Source organism: Molothrus aeneus, chromosome 1 (genome assembly GCF_037042795.1).
Source record: "Molothrus aeneus isolate 106 chromosome 1, BPBGC_Maene_1.0, whole genome shotgun sequence".
Taxonomy (NCBI): Eukaryota; Metazoa; Chordata; class Aves; order Passeriformes; family Icteridae; genus Molothrus; species Molothrus aeneus.
The window spans coordinates 33937701-33959453 of NC_089646.1; the positions used below are offsets into that span (position 1 = coordinate 33937701).

At 34.9% G+C, this 21753-nt stretch overlaps 1 protein-coding gene across 1 annotated transcript in view; it reads right to left on the reverse strand.

Moving 5' to 3' along the window:
• The window catches only part of SKAP2 (src kinase associated phosphoprotein 2), a 120627-nt gene that overhangs the window by 78190 nt on the left and 20684 nt on the right, over positions 1-21753 (reverse strand). The window contains exon 4 of the mRNA XM_066554858.1: positions 19475-19579. Within this exon, the coding sequence (XP_066410955.1) occupies positions 19475-19579 (105 nt within the window). The remainder of the gene's footprint in view (positions 1-19474; positions 19580-21753) is intronic.

The window sequence follows — 21753 nt, forward strand, 5'->3', positions numbered from 1 at the left end:
TCTAGCATAGCTCAACTTACACAAACTGCAATTAAAATACCACAAGAATAAACAAACCAGTCTCTCTTGGAGCTTGGTAGGCAGTGCTAGAAGAAAAACAAACATGAAACCTGCAGTCCTAGGTTTTATGCATGCTACCGAAACATTTTTCTTTAAGGCTGATACCAAGCAAAAATGTGAGGAAAGTTAAAGAGAGCAAAACTAAAACAAAGTGTCTTTTGCTCAGAATTATGGTGCTTTCCTGGGCATAGCAGTATAGAAGAAAAAAAAGGTAAGAGCCCAAGTTCAGTCTAAGAAATGGGTTCTCATTAGAACCCAACCAATCCAGTGGCAGTCTTGAAATGCATATTTTAAGTATTTCAACATCAGAGAAAGATGAGTATTAGCAACTGACTAATTTTTTAATAAAGTATCAGAAATGCCACTTTTCCACTTTAAAGGCAAAACCAGCCTTTCTGAGGGGCAAAATCTTCTGAAAATTTTGTAGCATTCTCTGTACAGTACCTCTTCAAGCTGAGAACTGCATACATAACAATTTGAATTTTGAAATATACTTTTCTTCCTACTTTGAAGTTTTTAAGATTAAATGACTGAGATGTTAAAAGTAGAAGTGCAATAGATTATAGACAAAATTACACTATATATTTTCAAGGAATATATTTTCTAAATAAACTTGTAATTCACTGATACACATAGGTTTGATTTTTGCTGGTCTGACTGCCTACTCGATTAAAAATTCCCGGTATCTCTCATAAACTGACTTTTATATGGCTGAGAGACTGGTAAGTCCAACAGAAAAAGATGGTCAATTTTTTTTTTTCATTTTCCTACATTCAGTGCATTACCTTAAACAAAAAAAAGTTGCAATTATCCCCAAAACTTGACTTGCTGTTTGACCAAGTAAATATTACTGATTTTAGAAATATGCATGTAAAAAAGTATATCTTGGTATCAGTGAAATGCAAGAGTTCAATACATTAATATTTATAAAGCAGTCCATGAATGGATGTTAAATTAATTCTTTAAGTCAAAAAAAGACAGTACCCATTTGCATTTCAACAAGTGAAACTTTTCCATCCATTTGACAGAGACAAGACTATAAAAGGTCTCAAATTTCTCCAATAAAAGTGCAAATTACATCTCAATATTTCGTCAGAGATTAAAAACAGAATTTTAGATGAATTATCTGATGCAAAGATGGAAGTCAGGGTGCTGCTTCAAGATCTACAGAAGTAGAGCACTTTAAGACAATTAAATGATTTCCCTGCAGGCAATGTCTTTTCAATCCAAGCTAATGACATCATTTAAGGAGGATGGTCCATTTAACTGAAAGGATCTTTTACAAGGCAGACAGACAGAAGGCAATCCCGGAATGTTTTCAAGGACTTCCCATATTTCAGAATTATAATGGCAAAATGCCTACATCAGAATCTTAAACTCAAGCATTAATCAACAAAATGAAAGACTAATTTTATAAGAAAAATGTAATAAAACTCATTTTAAGAAGTTTTCCCTTCATTATTTTTTCCCTTAAAGGAACCAATTCTCTTCTAATGGTAATTATGCTGCTTCAGAGTAATGATAATATTCAGGCAGCTCAGTTTTAGGCTGCTGTTTTTAAAGTAAAGCCAAATCACTTCACTCACTTGCAAGTTGAAGAGTAACTTTCATAAACTTTTCCACTAGTTTATATAAGCTATCTGTGATCTTTAAGATAGAAAGCATTGTACTGTTGCCTCCAGAGTGCACTGTACTACTTTTGGTATAGTCTATATACCAGCCTTTAAATTGCACCACCACCTTTCTCATTAAAAAAAAGGAAAAAAACTTCAAATGAGCCAGTAAGGGAAAACTCACAGTTTTAGTGTCTGTATCAGCAGTTTAATGCACTTCTGTAACTCCTGAGGAGGGGGAGGTGGTGCTGGGTCCTAAACCTAAATGATTTTTCTGATATTGAAAAATCAAAGCAGGATATGCTATTTTTAAACAGTTAAAGAAACACCAACATTTTCATATTAAAATAATATTATTAAAACTAAGACATTATACAAAACTACAAACACCTCTTGTACTTCAGAAGGCAGCATCAGTCTAAATCCAACCAAAGAGTCTTTTTACCATTTACAATAACACTCAAAGCCCTGGAAGTTGTATACACATTAGGATGACGTCTCTTAATAAATGATGTGGTTCTGAGGACAGGGGGGGGAAAAGTTTACCTTATGTCCCCTTAATATCCATTTCAAATTGTCAAAAACTTCAGAAAGCTGGAACGTGTGAGACAAAACGAAGAGATCTTACCATGTAAGCAGGAGCTAGAAAACGCAGAACTAGTCCTGGCTCTTAACCAGACTCCTTTCGCAATCTTGGGCAAGTCACAGCTACTTTGCTTCCACTGTTCCTCTTCATAACAGAGAAACAGTGTTCACATCTTTTCTAGAAATGCTGTGAAATGTTGTTGGTTTCATTATGCTTGTCTTTAAAACAAGTCTTGTCTTTAGAAAGGGAAAAACATTTCATTTTCAGGCTTGCTGTGCCACTGATCTTTCCCTGCCGCACCCACACACTTTTTCAAAGTAATGTAAGTGTGAGGGAGGGAGAGAGAAGGGGCGGAGGGAAGGTTCCAGCATGTGTAAGACTGGGATGTCACATATGTACTGATTCCTGCATTTCAGAAAACTGCACACTTTCTTCTGTGACTGCTAGAGCATACCTTAAATTGACAAAGGAAAAGTGAGGAGAACACCATGAAAGAGTATCCCTATGGTAAACAGCAAGATGACTCTGATTATATAAATGAAATGGTTTTCAAAAAACCCCATTTTTTAATTCTAATAATGTTGCCTTCTTCTTTCTTCCTTTTCAAATATAAAATCACGTCAAGTGAAAATGCCATTTTATACCACATACTAATAGGTCATTGAAAATGGAGGCAGTTCCACCAACCCAAGTCAAAATTTCCTCAGTTTGGATATGCTCTTTTTAAACTCTGTCACTCAAAAAGCAAAGGAGCAACCATAAAACTCAAGTTATTTTAGTTTAAGGATTTAAACTTTTGACACTCTACATCTTTCCCCACGTAAAGAACACATGCATCCTGAAGTGGTGAACAAGTAGCACATCAAAAGAATGTGGACTTTTAAAGCCTGAATATAGTAATATGGAAATAATAATAAGAAAGTAGCATTGCATAAAGTAATACTGTTGTATTCCTAACCACCTGGGCATTTTCTTAGTTGACAGTTATATTTCTAGTAAAGGAAGAAGAGATTTCTGTGGACTTCAACAGCCACAAGAATTTAATTTCACTTCCTGTTACACACCTCCTCTACAACCTAGGTCCCCCCTCCACCAGTATATTTGCACATCTGTTTCCAAACTTTTTCTCCCAGTTTTTGATCTTACCCTGATTAGGTTTTCTGGAGCATGAAATTATTCAAATTCATACATACAGCAGAGGATTCTAAAACTGCCTTGATGCAATGAAAGTAAAGTGACATATGCAAAATACATTACCTCATTTACTGGCACTTAGCCAGTTTTCCTGACTTTTTTATTCAGTTTCAGTTTCTCCATAAACTGAACTCCCAAAAGCAGCCAATCAATCATTACCAACAGAACTGTATCAAAATAAAAATCTAGTCATTATAAAGATTCATTTTGATATTGTTTCCCACAAAAGTGTTTGCATCTATAACATGCTAATGCACTCTCAGATCTCCCCACATAGACTTGAAATTCTCTAAAATTAAGATACTTTGACAACAAATTCTCAAAAACACCTGACAAAATGGTACTGGAGAACACCAAGAACACCAAGAGTCACTGAGACAAGTACTAATGAACAAGACTCATGAATCAACTTTTCATGAATTATCTATACCATTACGTGTCTTATATCACTACCAAAACTCATATCTGTGCAAGATCAGCGGCATACTGAACAAAAAAAAATTACTAATTGCTGTTCTATTTGTTCTGATTTCATTAGCATTATTTTATCCAACAGTACTCGTGTTAGCCTATAAAACATACTGACAAGGGAATTTGCCTCTGGATATGTAAGAGAAATACAACATGCAAGGATAACTCTGTTCAAAATATTTACAAATCACTGGTATATTACTTAGAGCAATCTTACAGATGAAGAAACTAACAGGAAAAAGCCATCAGAGCTAGACAATTGACTCTCAGTCACAAAGAATTCATTAATAATTCCACGAGGACCATCAATGTAATTATCAAACCAAAAGGACAAATTATGGCCACATCTACTCAATAATAGGAACCAGAATGGGTAGTTATGTTATAACCACACTTTTCCTTATTATAATGCTACCTTATAACAGCATTGTTCTGTTTTGTTTGTTAGAAGGGGAACCCAGGTAACAACCTAAACCACCCCAGTTCTGAATGAAACAATTTTTTTCTCAGTTTTAAAGTGATTTTCATTCATTTAGCTTGTTCAGTTTCATACATATGATTTTCAGATTTTTAAACATTTTGACTCAACCGATCTGCTTTTTGTACAATATTTTCACCTTCTTGATTTCTATCCGGTAATTTTATTCATTAAAGGCTATTTTTAATTTAAGAACTGAGTCATCTTTAGTTGCAAATAGGGTGAAAAAATTCTCTACCTGACATTCCTAATCACAGAGCTTGGAAATGGAGAATTCAGTTGAAAAAAAGACTAACCTAGAGATTTAATAAAGGCTCAGACACTCAAGGCCCTTTCCAAAATACAACAAGCAGCTATTTGATATCAACACTATGTTATGAATCGCTGCACCTCATTATCAATCCTTGAAAAGGAAAGCAAACCTCCCTCAAAATGTCTGTTTCTGAAGGACAAAGGCAATTAACAGGGGCAGGTGAAAAAAAAAAGAAAATGTATTAGAGTGACAGGGGAATTTAAAGATGCCATGTGCATTAGGTTATATTTCCTAAATTAAGGCTTAAATGCAACAAGAACTGTAGATTCCTCAGACCTGTTCAAAGTTGAATTCATTCCAGGTTGAAAACATCCTGGAAGCACAACAAAGCTGGATGAATTTCTCTTCTCAACATACATATTAGTAAAGGTAGAAACCCTTGTAAACTCCATCTTAAAAAGGTAATAAAATGTTGCTAATATAAATATGGTAGTGTCTTAGTTATGGCCTTAGTGTACCCAAAAATAGACACAGCCATGCTGCCTTCAGCCTTCATACTATTCAATGTTCTGCATATATTAAAACACTCCTTATTTCTACCCCTCTTCAGCTATAAAAACAAAAATGAACCACAATAATTAAATAAAATATTCTTTATATGTATTATGGCTATGTGCATACACAAGTCAGTCACCCAATATCTCAATGACTGTTAATGAAACTGAAAGCCTAATTAGCAAGATGAGGGGAATAACCCCAGCATTCTGGCCCACCTCCAGTATGAATAATTGCTTCTACCTATGCAAAATCCCCCCTGTCATTTCAATTAGGTAAAATATTCCTCACATCCTGCTCCTAAATTGCTGGGTATTGTTTATAGTGCCATTGTAAGAGCTGCTGCATTCTACCCTGGGTACGGCTGCCTCTTGAAAGTAATAACATGGCAACTCCTACTTTTAGTTACTTCGTTCAAAAACCTTAGTTTTGCAAAAGGCTGGCTGCTATCAGAAAAAGAACCAATCAACGAAAAGAAAACCCCAACAATAATTTATTTTGCATCTATTAATGACAGAAGTACAAGATCTGTGTAGAACAGAGGGAACACGTTAACAGGTACTGAGGTATAAAAATAAGTCAGTCCGACTTATTTATTTATTTATTATGCCAAGCATCTTTGGCAATTCAGCAGCATAACAAGCAGTCATCCTATCACACTATCACAACTTTGAATGTCTCAGAAATTAAGCCAAAGCTAACACCTTCAAAAATGACTGTGAAATCCTACCAGCACATTGAAACATCCTTTTAAAAACTCATGTGTATATATATGTACACACAGCAAATTTAAGAAGGAAGAGAATGAAGTCAGTCATCAACTCCCAGGGCCCTTCCAGGGCCTCCAAAACTACGGCTGTATCTATACCTAGACTTCGCTTCCTTCTCTTCCAGGAAGTGCACACCCTGAATACCTGTTCCCCAAAACAGCCACCAATTCACCCCACTGCTTTCATTTTGCCTCATCCCATAATTTCCAAAATTCTCTTAAAACCCTAAAATTTTGATGATAATTCATTTTAAAATGTTCATCTGACTAAAAAAAATCCTAATTGAAAAAGGATTTAGAAGTTTTATAGGTTTTATTAATATTGATTTAAAGAGGGACATTTGGGGCTTTTTGTTGCTTCACCGTATCAGAGTGTTTTCTTGCTTTCCCCTTTTGGGTCTGAACTGCCACTGAAATGGTTATTAATAAGTAAATTCCAGAATGCTTACATTAGCCCACAGTCTTTTTATTGTTCACTCCTCCTTTAAATCGCCCTATCCCTTAAAAGATACACTTTTAATTGACTATAAAATTTACTTAGAAATGTACTCACTGGTTTGAGTTATGAAAGTTAAAAGATATGTTTTATTTAGGAAAATATGCAAGCAGATATCTGCAGAAATTCACATTAACACTAACTGTACTTTCTATTTCATGAAACACTTCAGTAACCACATCAGTGATTTATTGTTATTTATTGTTATGGCAGTACGGAATCTTCCACAATAAAATAAAGACCAGGAGTGAAAAGAGCTGTAAAACCATAAAAAGAAAAGTTTGCTTTTTCCTTGTCCTGGCCTCCTAGGACTGTAAATCTTAGGTTTCCTTTTTCCTAAATTGTCTTCTTTCAAGGATTACCAGTGTTATAAATACCTTTGCCTTCTACTGACTAGACACATTTTCTCCTGTAGACTCACTTCCTGTGGGAAACGTTACATCCAAAATTACACACACACTATTGAAATTGCGATCACTGCCACAATTTTGTTCATGCATTAAAAAAAGCACTAAGAATAGAGCAGTTTTCAGTTTATCATTATCCTCTGTAAAAGGAATATCACTCTTGCATAGGAAACAGCAGTATACATATAAAAAATTATTTGAAAATACAGTAGAAAATAATTTCCATTAAGTACACCGGCTGGGGAAAAAGCTGCACACACCAATGATTAAGCATAAGTGTGCATCTGTCCTTTAAATATGCATAGCAGTAATAGCTTAAATGCAGTTCAAATCATGGCCAGTCTTGCTGCATATACAAATCTGCACCAGGCAGTGCTAAATTAAAAAGCACCTCTGATAAGTTTACAAAAGACAAAGAAAAAATTGTTGTAAACTCCTCTGCATTGCAAAGATCTCTTTTGTCTGTCAATCAACAGAAAAGTATTATTCCACCATCACAAAAGGCAAACCTTTGGAGGCAGTATAGGTCTGTGTGTTGTGCAAATGTGCAGTTGCTAAGAAGCAAATATGCTTCTCCTCTAATCAAATAGCCCAGCTCAGCAATGCTGCTGGCTTGGGGCAAGAAGCAAATTCCACCAGCCACAAACTTAGAAACAGTCTTGAATTATTTGTTGCTGACCGCTGGCTGAACCCTGTCCTGATGAGCACCATCACCATTAGCCACTTCTCAGTGTATTCCATCAACCAATGGCAATAGCAGCATGCTACAGCTCAGGCTGCAAGGAATTGATCAAACAGGGTAATGAGACTATTTCTTCATGGAGGTTATTTTAAATGAATATAAATATTTTCTTTCTACATAATTTGCCACAAAAGGTCACTGAACTCCCTGTGATTCTAAAGAAAAATGCTGTGGTATCCCCTTTATATATTTGAGTTAGGATATAGGCAACAAACAATTCTGGGCATTTTTGATGATCGTGTAAATCTTAATGAGGTGGCATCCCAGACAATTGATTAGCAGCAACGTTCTATCTTCACATTTATGTACTAACAAAAAGAAAATTTGATGCTATTTTAGAAAATCATGATATACCCATGCCCTTAAAATCTTTCATGAGAGAATATATTCTGTGAGAATAGACTTACACTTTTGCTATTAACAATAGATCATGCATATTTTCCTATGCTTGCCTTACTTTGATATTATAGCCCTTTCTATAGATTCTTTCAATTGAACTCATATGTTAAAAATACCCACTTTGTGTGTGAGTCAAGTTACTGATGAGACCTGCATTCAGACACCCTGTCTGTCATAGCTGTTTTCTTTAAAAGGCTACTATAAAGAGACACCAGGAGATATTTGAAATTTAATTCAAAGCAACTGCTACAAAAATCCCATCAAGGCCCTCCTTGTCCTACACAAGATTTTTAATCCTATCATTTCCAGTACTGGACAATTTCTCCAATGCTGGGAAAACAAGTAAATATTGATTTAAATACCAGTCTAATAGCATTTTATTAATAAAGGCATTGCACTAGGATAGTACTGAGACTATGATAAAGAAATAGTGCTTATTATTTTCTACTTTTAGGGATAATAATATAAAAATATTCAAATAGGCCAACTAAATACAACGGTTCATGTTTGAGAATTTCCAATGTTACCTTGAATAACTTTAAGTAAATATTTTCAACACAGAAGAAAATTCATATTTACACCTAGAGATGAGTATAATTCATTCATCTGAGACACAGCACTTGAAAATGCAGGTTGAAATATAAATTTATATATATATATATATACAGGATTTAAATTAGTTCATCTTGCCCTGATTAATAGGAGTTCACTTACCTAACAACAGAACAGGCTTCAGATATTTTTTTTTAATTCACATACAATATTCAAGAGTTTGGGGTTTTTTTAACAACATAAAATAAAAATGTGTAATCTGAAATTCTGTTCCTCTTATGTGGTTGGAATCCTCAGCTCCTCAGGCTTTTTTCTTCTCTAACTGAATATCTCTGACCAGTATAGGAAATATTTTTTTTTTAATAAAATAGTAAGAATATTAATAATATTTACAAAAATAGTTCAAATCAACGGGCTTTTCCTCCTACTTCCCACCCCATTAAAATACTATTTCCAGAACATTCCTTTCTAACACTTTATCAATACCATCATTATATGTTGTATGGCAGTGAAGTGCATCTAAGGCTGGGATAGAATAAAGAAACTCAGATGTGTTTTTTCTATTAAGCCACCATTTTTTCATTTTTAAATCTTTTTTTTTTTTTAGAAAAGTTGACAGCAAAAATAAAACTGTTGTCCTGTGAGAAAAAAAAGAGAGCTTTGTTGGCTATTTATTCAAAAACATAAAGCTTGTTATGTCTGTAACGCAGACCCTACAAATTCTTATCGTTCATTTATCATGTCTTTGAAAAGTCAGTTTCCAAATATAAAAAGGAAATAATTCTACATTAATGTTGAAGATGTTTAAAAATCTGTATGAAGACATGAAGCTAGGACCATTAAAAACATACAAAATCCTGAGAAACTATTTTCAACATAGATGAAAGAAGCCAATTCATATATAAATCCTATTTTTCCTCAAAGCAATCTTAATATGTTAAGTCCTAAATTCCATTAAAAAAAATAAAAAGTGGTCCCTTACAATATCAATTGTAAAAACAACATCCATTTGGGGGGCAGAAAAAATCAGCACCCACTCGCAAAAGATGTCTCATCAACGGACTAACATTTGACAAAAATCAGTGGAAACAGCAAAGAAGCCAATACAACTTCCAGTGCCAAGGAGCCAGATGGCACTGCTGGAAAAATTATATCTACAGACTGGCAGCTTGATCCCATGATTATTGCCCAAGGGAGGAGGAAGAGGAAAACAAGAGGTATTTCAGTGTGATGGAGTAAATCAATTATCACCAGCTCACTACAGCATTTTCACATTATTTTTATACCACATTCTAAATATCGCTCAAGTGAATGAGAGCACTGGAAGATTACAGCAATCTAAGGCAAAAAAAAAGGTGTGCCATACATTAAAAAAGCAATATGTACTTAAATGTACCTCTGTCAACTGCATTACACAGTCCATATTTCCAAATGAAATTTGCAGATATATTGTTGCTAACAAGTAAAAACAAAGTTTTTGTCTTACGGTTTTACTTTTGACATGAAATTCCAAATTTTATCTACAAAGATTACAGACAAAAACATCTTTGCACTTTTCAATATGACTACGTTCTTTTGTGTATTTTCAACTCTTAACATGCAGTTATTTTACACATACAAGTACCAAGTAGCCATTTTGCTAAAATATTTCAAAAATCTTTGATCAAACAAGTTTGTGGAAGTCTCACCTATTATTTTTCTGATAAAATACAGTATTAAAGATAACTTCTGAAGAAGCTGTTAGAGAAAAATCAATCCACTCCTACTAGAAGGAAAGCAGTTCTAGAAAACTAAAAGTTTTTCCCCCACTATCTTCATATGCATAAAATTCAAATTACTAAACACAAAATAGACAGAATTATAAGAATAATGTCCTGTGAAAATAGGCAAGGTTAATTTTTTCTTAATTGGAAGTCAATGACAACACTTGGATTAACTTCTTTTCCAAGAAACTGTAATAATAAGGCCCATTTCCTGTACCCATCCTTGCAAAAGAACACATCCTATTAACCTACCAAAAAGACTTGGACCACTTTCACTTCACTTGCCCCCAACCCATTTTCATTTTTATTGCACAGCCATGTACATGGTCTAAATATCCTTCTGCTCCCATTCATATTATTTCAACACTAATCCTTTTTTTTTACCTCTTCAATGCAGAGCAGTGATGCACAAGTGCAGATATGTGAAGCATATATACACACATATTGAATATATATTGTGAGTATTTATACATCATCCAGGTCCAAGCTGTGAATGCCCCATCTCTGGAGTGTTCAAGGCCAGGCTGAATGGGGCTTTAAGAACCTGGTCTAATGGAAGGTGTCCCTGCTCATGGCAGCGGAGTTGGAACTAGATGATCTTTAAGGTCCCTTTCATCCTAAACCATTCTATGATTCTATGATGCAGAGAAACACAAAATTTGCCTGTTAAGTAATGAAAATTGTTTTATATGAAGAACAGGATACCCCTGAAAAGGTATTATCAGACTCTGATGTACCCTGCATTAAGGAACATGTGTCCAGGCAGGCAGAGTACAAATAGAGAAGACAGGAAAATCTTGTTTAGAGCAGAAGAGGTCTTCCTCCATTGTGTAGTGTAGGTTCATTCATAATTCCCTGCCCAAAAGGGGATCAAAACTTTCTGACTGCCAGCAATAGAGAAGACAAGACCAAGATACTCCTAGGATATTACCCATCATTACAGCGATCGTTAGTGATGACTAGGCTATGTGTAGCTAATATAAGTTAAGAAATTGGAGTAGTAATTTTAGTTTGGAGAAAATATGACATTCAGCAATTTTAGTCTGCTACTCTACTATACTTAAATCCTACTATTCTATGTAATCCAAGTAAACGTCTATAAAAATTACTAGGAAAGTATCATACTAATACTGCTGAGTGACAGATGTCCAAAGAAGTATGGTTCCTGCTGAAAATTTTTAAGCAGCAAACAATTATCTGCAAAATCTTCTTGAGAAGGCCAGTAATGAACTTGTCCGTTCAGTGGATACCATAAAGATTGAATCTACTGTGTGGGAGTTTTTTTGCAAAACCATTCAATAAACCTTTTCATGACAGTTTTTATTTTCCACTCAAATTTGATCTCAAAATTCACAAATATTAATTAATATTATTAATATTATTAATTAATATTATTAAAAGCTGCAAGCTTGTTTTTTTTTTAAAGGAAACAAACACAAATACACTAAAATTAATGCCTGGACTGCATGATGCCTGATAGAAAACAGGCCTGCTTTGCTCTTGCTTAAGATCTACAGCTTCACTTAGCACCTCTACAGAAAGTACTAATCAATTAATACACAAAAACAGGAACATGGGGAAAATCTTCTGTTCATTAGGATTTATACACACTTCATGCATGCAATAAATTAAATAGGGGCACAAATTCTTAATCACCAATTCAGAGAAAGAAATGCCAATCTTAGCTTGTACTTTTTTTTCCCCAGTAGATTCCTATATCCAGGGGCTTCTAAAGCCTCGTCCTTGACACAAAATATTAATTGCCACACAGACCATTGCTTTAAATAGTTCTGATCTAATCTAAAACAAACAAAACACTATGGTTCTGAAGAACTTTTTCTCCCCGAGATGTTTGTGACCACTACATAGCATATGCTGAAGGCAGACCCATTTTTCTGTTGCACATGGTAGATCTCAGGAAGGAAAAGATGCCTCTTGCCTTGAATGCCAAGCAGCACCAATCTGTTGGACTTGGTCTCCTCTGGTACCCACCTAAAGGTGCCACTGGAATAGCATGAAGCTGTGCTATCATCTGTGAGTGATGCATCTTTCTGGTTCTTGGAGGAAAGGAGTAAGGAGCAGAATGGAAGCTGCCTTACCATTACTGCTTGGCAGGAAGAAAGAGGAATTACAGGGAAATCAGAAGGCAGAAATTCACTCGGTCGAGATAAAGCACCAATAAGGTCCTAAAATCATAATTAACTGCCTCCAAAACCTATTTGAAAAGCTTATTGCATATCCAAGAGGCAGAAGAAAAACATCCCCTCTTCCTTTTGATGTCAGCTATTTGTGATGTATAAGAACCGAATTAGAAGAACATTAGGCCAACAAGCAATATAACATAAACAGAAAAATCTATTCACTTCAATTTTCTGGGCTTTTTATTTTTAACCACAGTATTGTTATATATCTTGAATAAAATTATGATCTAATATGAAAAAGAAATGGGTTAAGCAAGTCATTGTTTAGGGGTTTTTTGGTTGATATTTTCTTACGTAGTGGTGGAGTATACATGGCTGTTTTGTTAGTGTTCAGTCACTGAAGCAACATAGATGAAATAAAATGAGCAACAAACCATGTCATCTCTCCCATGGGAGAAAGGTAAATGTTAAAAGAACACAGGGGTTTATTGTTTGATGGGAAGTTTTTCATCATGATAATTAGAAGTTCAAACATTTTAGTATCATCAATTTGTACACACTGTTAACCTACACAATGCCATTTTTAACTTTATTGTTGACTTTATTAGGGCCAAAATTTCACTTAAAACTTCTACTTCCTATCAGAAATTATTCCCTTATGTTCTGTACAAATGGTTTAAATCAAATTTAATTAGATTAGCTATGCATATTTCACACACACCTTTTTTTTAAACATCCTGCTTCTCCATCTAAGTCATTGCTGCTATATGCAATGGTATGGATCCTACAGACAAACCAGGAAGCAACCAAGCAGTTCAGTTGTTTGTTCTATTCATAAGGTTTCAAAAGCAGATATATGTGGAAAGTTATAAAGATTCTAATCAAAAATATTCATTACATTCATTACAGAGGGAAAAAAAATATACTATTACCATGGCTTTTATGGACAAAAGAGAGTCAAATGTCAACAGATTGACGGAGTTTAGGGTATGTATTCTCTCCTAGCAAGCAGAGTGCAGCACTGGGACAAACTGCCCAAAGGACAGTGCAACTGCACCAGTAGAAATTTTTAGGAAAGGTGAGACAGGTACCCACCAAGAAACATCTCAGGCTGACTGTGGGTGACACATTGATTTTACTCTTAAGGTCTCTCCTATTCAACAAGCAGTTGATCTTCTTTACAGCTTTTCATAATTTCAACAAAGTTGGCACCCTCCTCTCATGTGTTAAACAAACAGAGAAGAGGGAATTGCATCTGGGAATTTACACTCATATGGTTGGTCCCACATGTACCAATATCCTTAAATAACAGAATTTAAAAGCAAAAGCTTCATATTTTAAGTTCCTCTTTGGTATGTTTTACTTTTCACTGTGTTCCATCAGCTTGTAAAAGATTGTATTCTGGATGACATCTAAACTGTCCATAAGTGACTCAGCCTAAATTTGTAGTGATACATTGCTCCTCTGACAATCTCAGCACACCACTTCAGGAATTTTAGACTTCAATCTTCCTGCTTAAGACTGTGCTGCTAATTAAAATTTATTACGTTGAAAGCAACATTTTTGATCATCATATTGCCTTTCTCAGCCAAAAATGCAGAGTCAAAATCCCCTTCAAAATTCTGACAAGAACTAGCATCCCCTCAAATAAAGTTAGCATGCCAAAGTCCAGTCTTTACGCATTTTCCACAGGATGGGCTACTGCCCTCCAGCCAGTGCTTAGTAGGAGCATAAAGTAGAAGCCATGTTTTCTCACTGAAGATCAGCTGTCCAAGTAAACCTAGACCTTACTTCCCCTCAATATGACCTTTTTTATTCAATCTTGAATATTAAAAGAGATATAAGGAATAATAAAGTACCTGGTTTTCTGCCTTCAATGAGATCTACCTATGAGAAAACCAAGACAAATAAAGAAGTTCCTCATTCCTTTGAGTGGCTGTCATGCAATTAAGTTTGTACCTCTCTCCCCAATACTCAAAGTAAATAACTAACCTCCTATAATAACTCACTTAAATTTCCAATGCTGTCGTCCCCAAGACAACCAAACATCCTCTCCATGTACATTATTATGTTACTAAAAAGTGGTATACCAAGACAAGACTGGAGGGATAAAAAGGGCAAAAGGAGAAAGGATAGAAATTCCTAGTTGTATTTTCCATTCTCCAACCTTTGATAGCTTAGTTGCTAGCAGTGCTTAACCGAGAAACAGTTTTTGCTTTAATATAGTGTCTCAAAAATAAACTTAGTATGAATGTAGTTGCAGGAAGTGGGAAAACACTTGTGTGTATGCACAAAGATAAAACCTTACACTGAACTCTACCAGCCTTCTTCAGTGACAGTATTCAAATGACCAGGCCTAACAAATAAGAAAATAAGGGGGCGAAAAAGCTTAATCAGTATTTGTATTTGAGACTTAACATGTAAATAGAAACAGCATGCAAAATTCAGTCACACAATTTTTCATTCTCACTTGATCAGTCAAACTGCAAAACGTGATGCTCATATTAAGTAAATACTATATATCATGTAAAATAGTTTACTCCAGCCTGCAAAGACTCGTACAGAACTTTTCCAAAGAAACTACATGAAAACAAAGTGCTGATGCCTGTTGCTTCATCCAAAAATTCTAGCAAGAAAATCATGTTGCAGGAGCAATAAATTTTGCTCGTTTTCAAGACTGCACTTTGACAACAAACAGTTAAAACACAATCTTTTCATTTACTCTTTTTCCTCAAAGCTCTCCAAGTGACCAGTTTTGCTTGCTCCAGCCCTACCTTCCTCCACTTTAACTATGGGGAAATTTAATAAGAGATTCTCAGACTGTTTAAAAATTTTCTACTAAAAAGCATATTTTATTCATAAGCTATAGCCAAATGTGATAATCTGAAGAACATACAGGTCCCCAGACACATTTTTAGTACTTCTTTCATCCTTACCTTCTCAAGGCAACATTTCTAGACCTTCCATAGAAATGGTGATGATCTAAATTATTTCATCACAGCATTCTCTGTGATCTTTTAGATCCAGTAATTATCCAATTACACACTCCCCGCAGAGCCAAAGTGACATGTCTTCCTCAGAGGTCCAGTTACAAAGTCAAAGTTTGGTCCTTTAATACTAGTGACATTTCTTACTATAAAATCAGGTTCCCATACCATAAAGCAAAAAAAGAAAAGAATCCCTATATATTATAAAAGAAGATTACAGTGTTATTAAACAGGAAAGTTTAAGCCTGCCATTGAACCTGCATTTAATAACTAGGAAACTTGAAAATTAAATGAAAAACAGTAACTTTTTTCCCATTTACTTCTCAACCAAAAGTAAGTTTGTTTCCAACTTGAAAGAAAATCTTGGTATATCAATTTTAAAGTATTTTGCTGTGCTTTGGTTTTTAACTAATCAAGACATATGTATTTCCCAGTGCATATATTCTTCAATACGCAGATGGAAGGGGAGTAAGAAATTACAAGACATAACATTGTTATACAATGTACTATACAAAAACCTGTCATTTAAGTTGCAAGAAACCTAGTCATCAATAAGTGAAAAAATACCTCGCTCAAAAATCAATTATGTTGAGTCTTTTGTATAGAGAAGTAGTACACCTTTCAGGCAACTGGTATTAATGAGCAGACATGGCTATAGAATCTCCATCTGTTTTTCTGACAAAGCTGTGACTACTCCAGTCTCTCATTGAAATTCCATTAATCTGATGCACCAAGGACCAATGCGAAAATCAAAACTCCATCTAACCCTTTATCAGCTCACAATAACCTACAAGTGAACTCTGCCTGTTAGCATACAGCAAGTTATGATTTTGCTATCAATCAGGCTGTTAGCCAATAAAAAAAAAAATCAAGTTAAGACCAGAGTGCCTGGCTGTGCTGTTTTGTTTGGTCTGTCTTGTTTTTCAGTTTGTTATTTTGTTTGGGGGTTTTGTTGTGTTTTATCCCTCTTCCAATTTCTGTAGGGTGTCTGGACATGTAAGCCCATGCATCATTCCCTTTCATTGTGATTTAATTGCTGCCAGCAATCAAGTCAAAGCATCACTGAAGTGTGCTTGAATTTCATTAGATGATATAACTTATGCTACTTTCCTACAGTACCTAATAAACCATAAAGAAACCAAAACACATATGGCTTGAGGGAATAACTGGAAAATTAGGTGGCCATTTGGGAACTGAGTGAACTTTTGAACCAGAGGAACAGAGAAAAAGAAATATTAAAAGGAAAGACAGACTTAGAATGCACACAGAGACGTGGGGGTTTGACCTTTTCAGTACCTAGAAAATTACATTAGCATTATGAAAAATACATATCATGTTTAGAGTTTATAATCCATCAAAGTTTAGATACTTTGTTAGTGCCTACCATAAGGTAAAAGTCAAAAGGACAACATAACAATCAGATTTGACAAAAGGCCTTTAGGTGACCTGTGCTAATTTAGTTATCCCATACTTATTGTTAAATGGATTATCCCTCTTGTAATTAATACACCATTAGACAAAGGTCACACAAAAACTCCAGGATTTTACAATGACTGTAACATACACATAATACACTAATTCTTTATCTGTTACCAAGCGTGTGCCTTCACAAATTATGTTTTGACAGTAATGCTGCAAAGTCAAATTGCGACACTTTGGCAAGTCATACAAACGTTGCAGCCTAACTCAAGTATATAAAGAGAAATGCCTTGGGGCTTTTTAGCAGAAAATATATGTAGAAAGTTTTACATAAAAATAGAAATGGACTCCAACATAAATAAAAACCACCTCAATTCGGTTACCTACAGATAGGGCCCTCTGTTAACGCTGAGGATCCTACACAAATCAGGTTTAGATCTGTACAGAGCCCTGCTGAATTGAACTGGTAATTATACAAAATCAAACATCTACAGACCATCTTACAGACCCTGTTCCTTGAGTAGGATTTAAATATTGAACATTAACAGACCGCTAAAAAACTAAAATACAGTATTAAGCTTCAAGAAACCCATTTATGCCTATTAGAACTGAAACAAATGGCACCTCTGGGGATCAATCCACCTCTTATAAGATTTTCCCAACATATATTTTCATACACAGGCTAGGTGGCTAGACTGGAATGATGGATTATATATATTAAAATCAAAACGGTCTTAGAATGACACATTAGACATTCAAAGAGAAAAAGAGGAACACTGTATACTCCAATAAATTAAGTATTTACAGATCAGAATTTATCACCTTTTCTCAAATTTTCTTCGTGTTACACTCCCACTAGGTAATTAAAGAGGATTTATCATAAAATACAGAAAAACCAGCAAGGTAAAATCACCTCAAATATAAAAGAATTGTACCCTCTATATTTCGACCTAAACTGGTATGAAATAGTCAAGATATTGTTCAGCAGCTATTACACCTCCTCGCATAACTTCCAAAAAAGGCTAAAAATTAATCATCCATCTGTACAAATTCATACAGTATTTCACATACACTTGCATCAGCATTCTCCAGCCGTTCATTATTTAGGTTATGAACGTTATCACCTTTCTCTTGATTAACTGTTTTGAAACAATTCTATAATCATACCTCCTATTAAATAGTCATATAATTTTGTCACATACCCTTTATGCAATCAGTACCATGTTATTAAGTTATAATTAGAAATAATGATAAGATTATGTTTGTAAGCAAAAATAAATACACAGAAAGTTGCATTCATCTGTAGTTTTGAAAATTAGCTTGTGTTTTCTAAAAGCCATACTCAATTTGACTGATAATTACATTTCAACCAGAGAGCAAAAAGGTCTAGTTTTACTTTTTTAGTTGAAGGTCACACTGCCAACATGCAATAAGCTCAATATTAAAAAAAAAAGTGTGATTATTATTGTTATACATTTTACAGAGTTCTGGACATAAAAAAATGCATTATTCTGAATCAGTGGTTAGAAGGTTTATCACTTATGCATGTACTTGACTTATCCCTGTTCTGCAATAGACATAATTTTATACCTCATAAAAGCAATTTATGTTTCCAAAGGGAATAATCTGGATAATATAAAATGTGGAGTGCTACATTGCAGGAAGCATATTTTCATTCAGCAATTGTATTTCGAGATGGAGCTGCACAGTTTGATCATCATATCATGTCAGAAAACATCATTCACTAGTAAGTCTATCTAACTTCCAGTGCCACAAATTAATATACATCATTAATTTATTTGTACATATATTTAATTTACTGCCATATATTATCCATAGAAGATGTTTATATTATGTATACAATAAACTAATCTCAAAAATATGGACACTATGCTAAAGCAAGCTTGTTAACTGTTGAAATATTCAATTGTTCATGTCTTCAGAACAGTCGCATTTAGCATTGAACTTAATGAATACAAAATAAAACAACATGGAAAACAGCTATGAAGTGTGGACTTTTCCTAAATGCAAACCCAAACTTAAAATTTATATAACAAAAACATTGTACAAAACACTGTCTTAATGGAAGGAAACACTGTAGGAATAATTAATTTAATATTTTATGAACCTATTCTGCGTGGAGTTTGCAGAAAAATATCAATCACATAAACTGTTTCATTATTTATTAGATAAATAATACATTAAGCCATTAAGTAGCAAAATAAAATTAAGCAAGAATCTGATAATGTTGAATTAACAAACAATTTGTTACTACAAATATTCACATTGGCTTAGCCACTGATCTATCTTTAAAAACATATGTATCTACAGAAGATGCTTTGTTATCAAAAAACGTGAGTTGAGAAACACTGTGTAAATTTGAGACAGCTTCACTATGCTCTAGGACCACTAGAGAGAGCTCTTCAGTTCCTTTAAAGGTTCTTGTAAAGGTAAGAAAAGCATTCAGCTGTGCTGCTTATCTGTTTATCTGTTTTCCAGCGCTAACATTCGCATCACAAGGATCTGATTACATCAGCTCATAGCAAACTGGCAAACCTAGTACTTTGTAAGGTAAACAGTGTCACATACCATCAGAAGGGGCTTCATCCTCTTTATCATATCGGTCAGATGCTATTGAGACGCTATCAGGAGGCGAAGAAAGAGAGTTCTCTGACTCTTCTTCATCTTCCAGCTCTGTAAAAGTCAATACACATTGCTAGTGAAATAGCTTATCACACAAACACACAGAAAAAAAGTATTTCCAATAGCAAGGAGGATATTAATTCCTATCTGGAACTGAAAAAGTTCTATTTCTCATGGACACTGGCAGGCTCCAGCACAGCTGTGAGCGATGCCATTCTAGGGTTACCTTCTGACCCGATGTGTAAATGCTGCTGGAGCAGCTTCCCTAAACGCTGTCGTATAATGAACCTGCTTCCAGCACTGCACAGCTGGCAGCTTCTCACGATGGGGGAAAGAAACACCACAGCAAAGAGGCAGGAAAGAGAAAACACTGGCAGAAGGAATAAAGGAGAGCACCGGGCTCCGAAGTTCTGCCTGTCCTAGTGCGGGATGGAGTTGCAGCAACTTCACTCCCAGGAAATGCCTAACCACTGTTGGCAGCAGTGACCTCTGCCCACTTTTACTTTTCTTAACTGTAATTAGGCACTGCCTTGCAAAACTCTGTGTGTATTCCTCCCATGAAACCAGAAGTGGAATAGCTGCCTGGCAGCACCTGGTATCAACCTGTGGATTAATGCTGCATTCTGTTAATGAATTTCTTGCCCAACTGAGAGCCCTGCTACAATAGATACAAAATCTACATTATCAGTTAATCTGATGCACTTTGATCAGTGTCATGCATAAGCGAGAAAGTCTAGGAAGAATACAGTGAAATCAATATTAGTTGAGGCTTTCACCTAATTAGGCAAAATTTAACTTCTTCCTGAAACTCAGCATATTTTCTCAGATATGTTTAACACATCTAGGCAAAGAAGAGGGGGGAAAATAACAAACTACATTGCCTCTAAAAAAAACAAAATCTTTGTGAAGGACAAAAAGCTAAATATGACAAAAATCATCAGACCAGAATCCTAAAGTTGATGCTCCAATAGATTAAATAGCCCTCAAATTTCTTGAAAATCATGTAACATTAAATTGTTCAAGCATTGCCTTTTGCTATATACAAACACAAAAGGCTTTCCAGAGACATCCAAATATCCTTCTCTATTTATGTGTTCCCTTTTGGAGCACTGGATCAGAAAACTAATTTATAAGAATCCAAAATAAACCCATGCATAGTGAAAATATTCTTCACAGGTGCAGAAATTGCATTCATCAGTAGGATTGCCTAACTATGGCCGAGTTTTACCCCTTCCCATTTAATAATGGAAATATACAGAAAACTCAGAGACTATGACAGAAAGCTCCATGACTGTTTGTAAAAAGCAGCAAGTTTTCCATGCAGTTAAAACAACAATATCTGATATTTGTTTTGCTGGAGCTCTTTTACATTCAAAAGTTGTTAAACACTAGCTAGGCTTTCCCTTCATTAATTTAGTATGCTTTTCTTAGGAAAGCTTCCTCCGAAGCTCCCATGCCATTTAACAACTGCTCTGAATCTGAACCTGACTCCAACCTATTTTTGACACAGTCCTCTCCAAGTAGCACTCCAGTCATCGTGTTAATCTGATCAAAATATTTGCACTTCATCACACCTGTCAAACCAACCAAAAGTAAATTATTTCTCTCTAGAACTCACCTCTTCCTCCAAACAGAAAAACACAGAACAGATAGAACATGAACAGAAAATATTATGCCTTATTTATACCCAGCATGATCATCTTTTACACTTAGATTCCACAGACCAGGTGCCTATCTCTCTTTGCCTATATATATCTGTATTAGATTATTCACTCCATCTAAAAAGAGCAAACACAATATAATAGCAAAATTCCATTCCATTCCAAAAGTTCCACTCTTTTCCTGTCCTAAATTTTTACTAGTACTAGCATGCATAGAACATATGTGTATGCACAAGCCCTGATTGTCAATCAAAAATGTCCTCTTATTAGCTATGCATAAACATGTCATCATTGAACCTTCATGAAAGTGCCAGCATAAATTTAAAATATTAGACTGTATTTCTAGAAGAAAACAATTCCAAAAACACCACACTCCAGCACATATAATTCATGGGCTGAATGGCAAAACTTTGTATATTTGAATGAATAAAACTTGTGGATGACAAGTAGGTGAGTATACACGTAGAAAGAACATCTCCAGAAGATTTTGTCCCACTCAGCAACACATAATTTATTCTGTAAGTTTGCAAAGCTGCACTGTTACCTTGCTCTTCCACTAAGTTA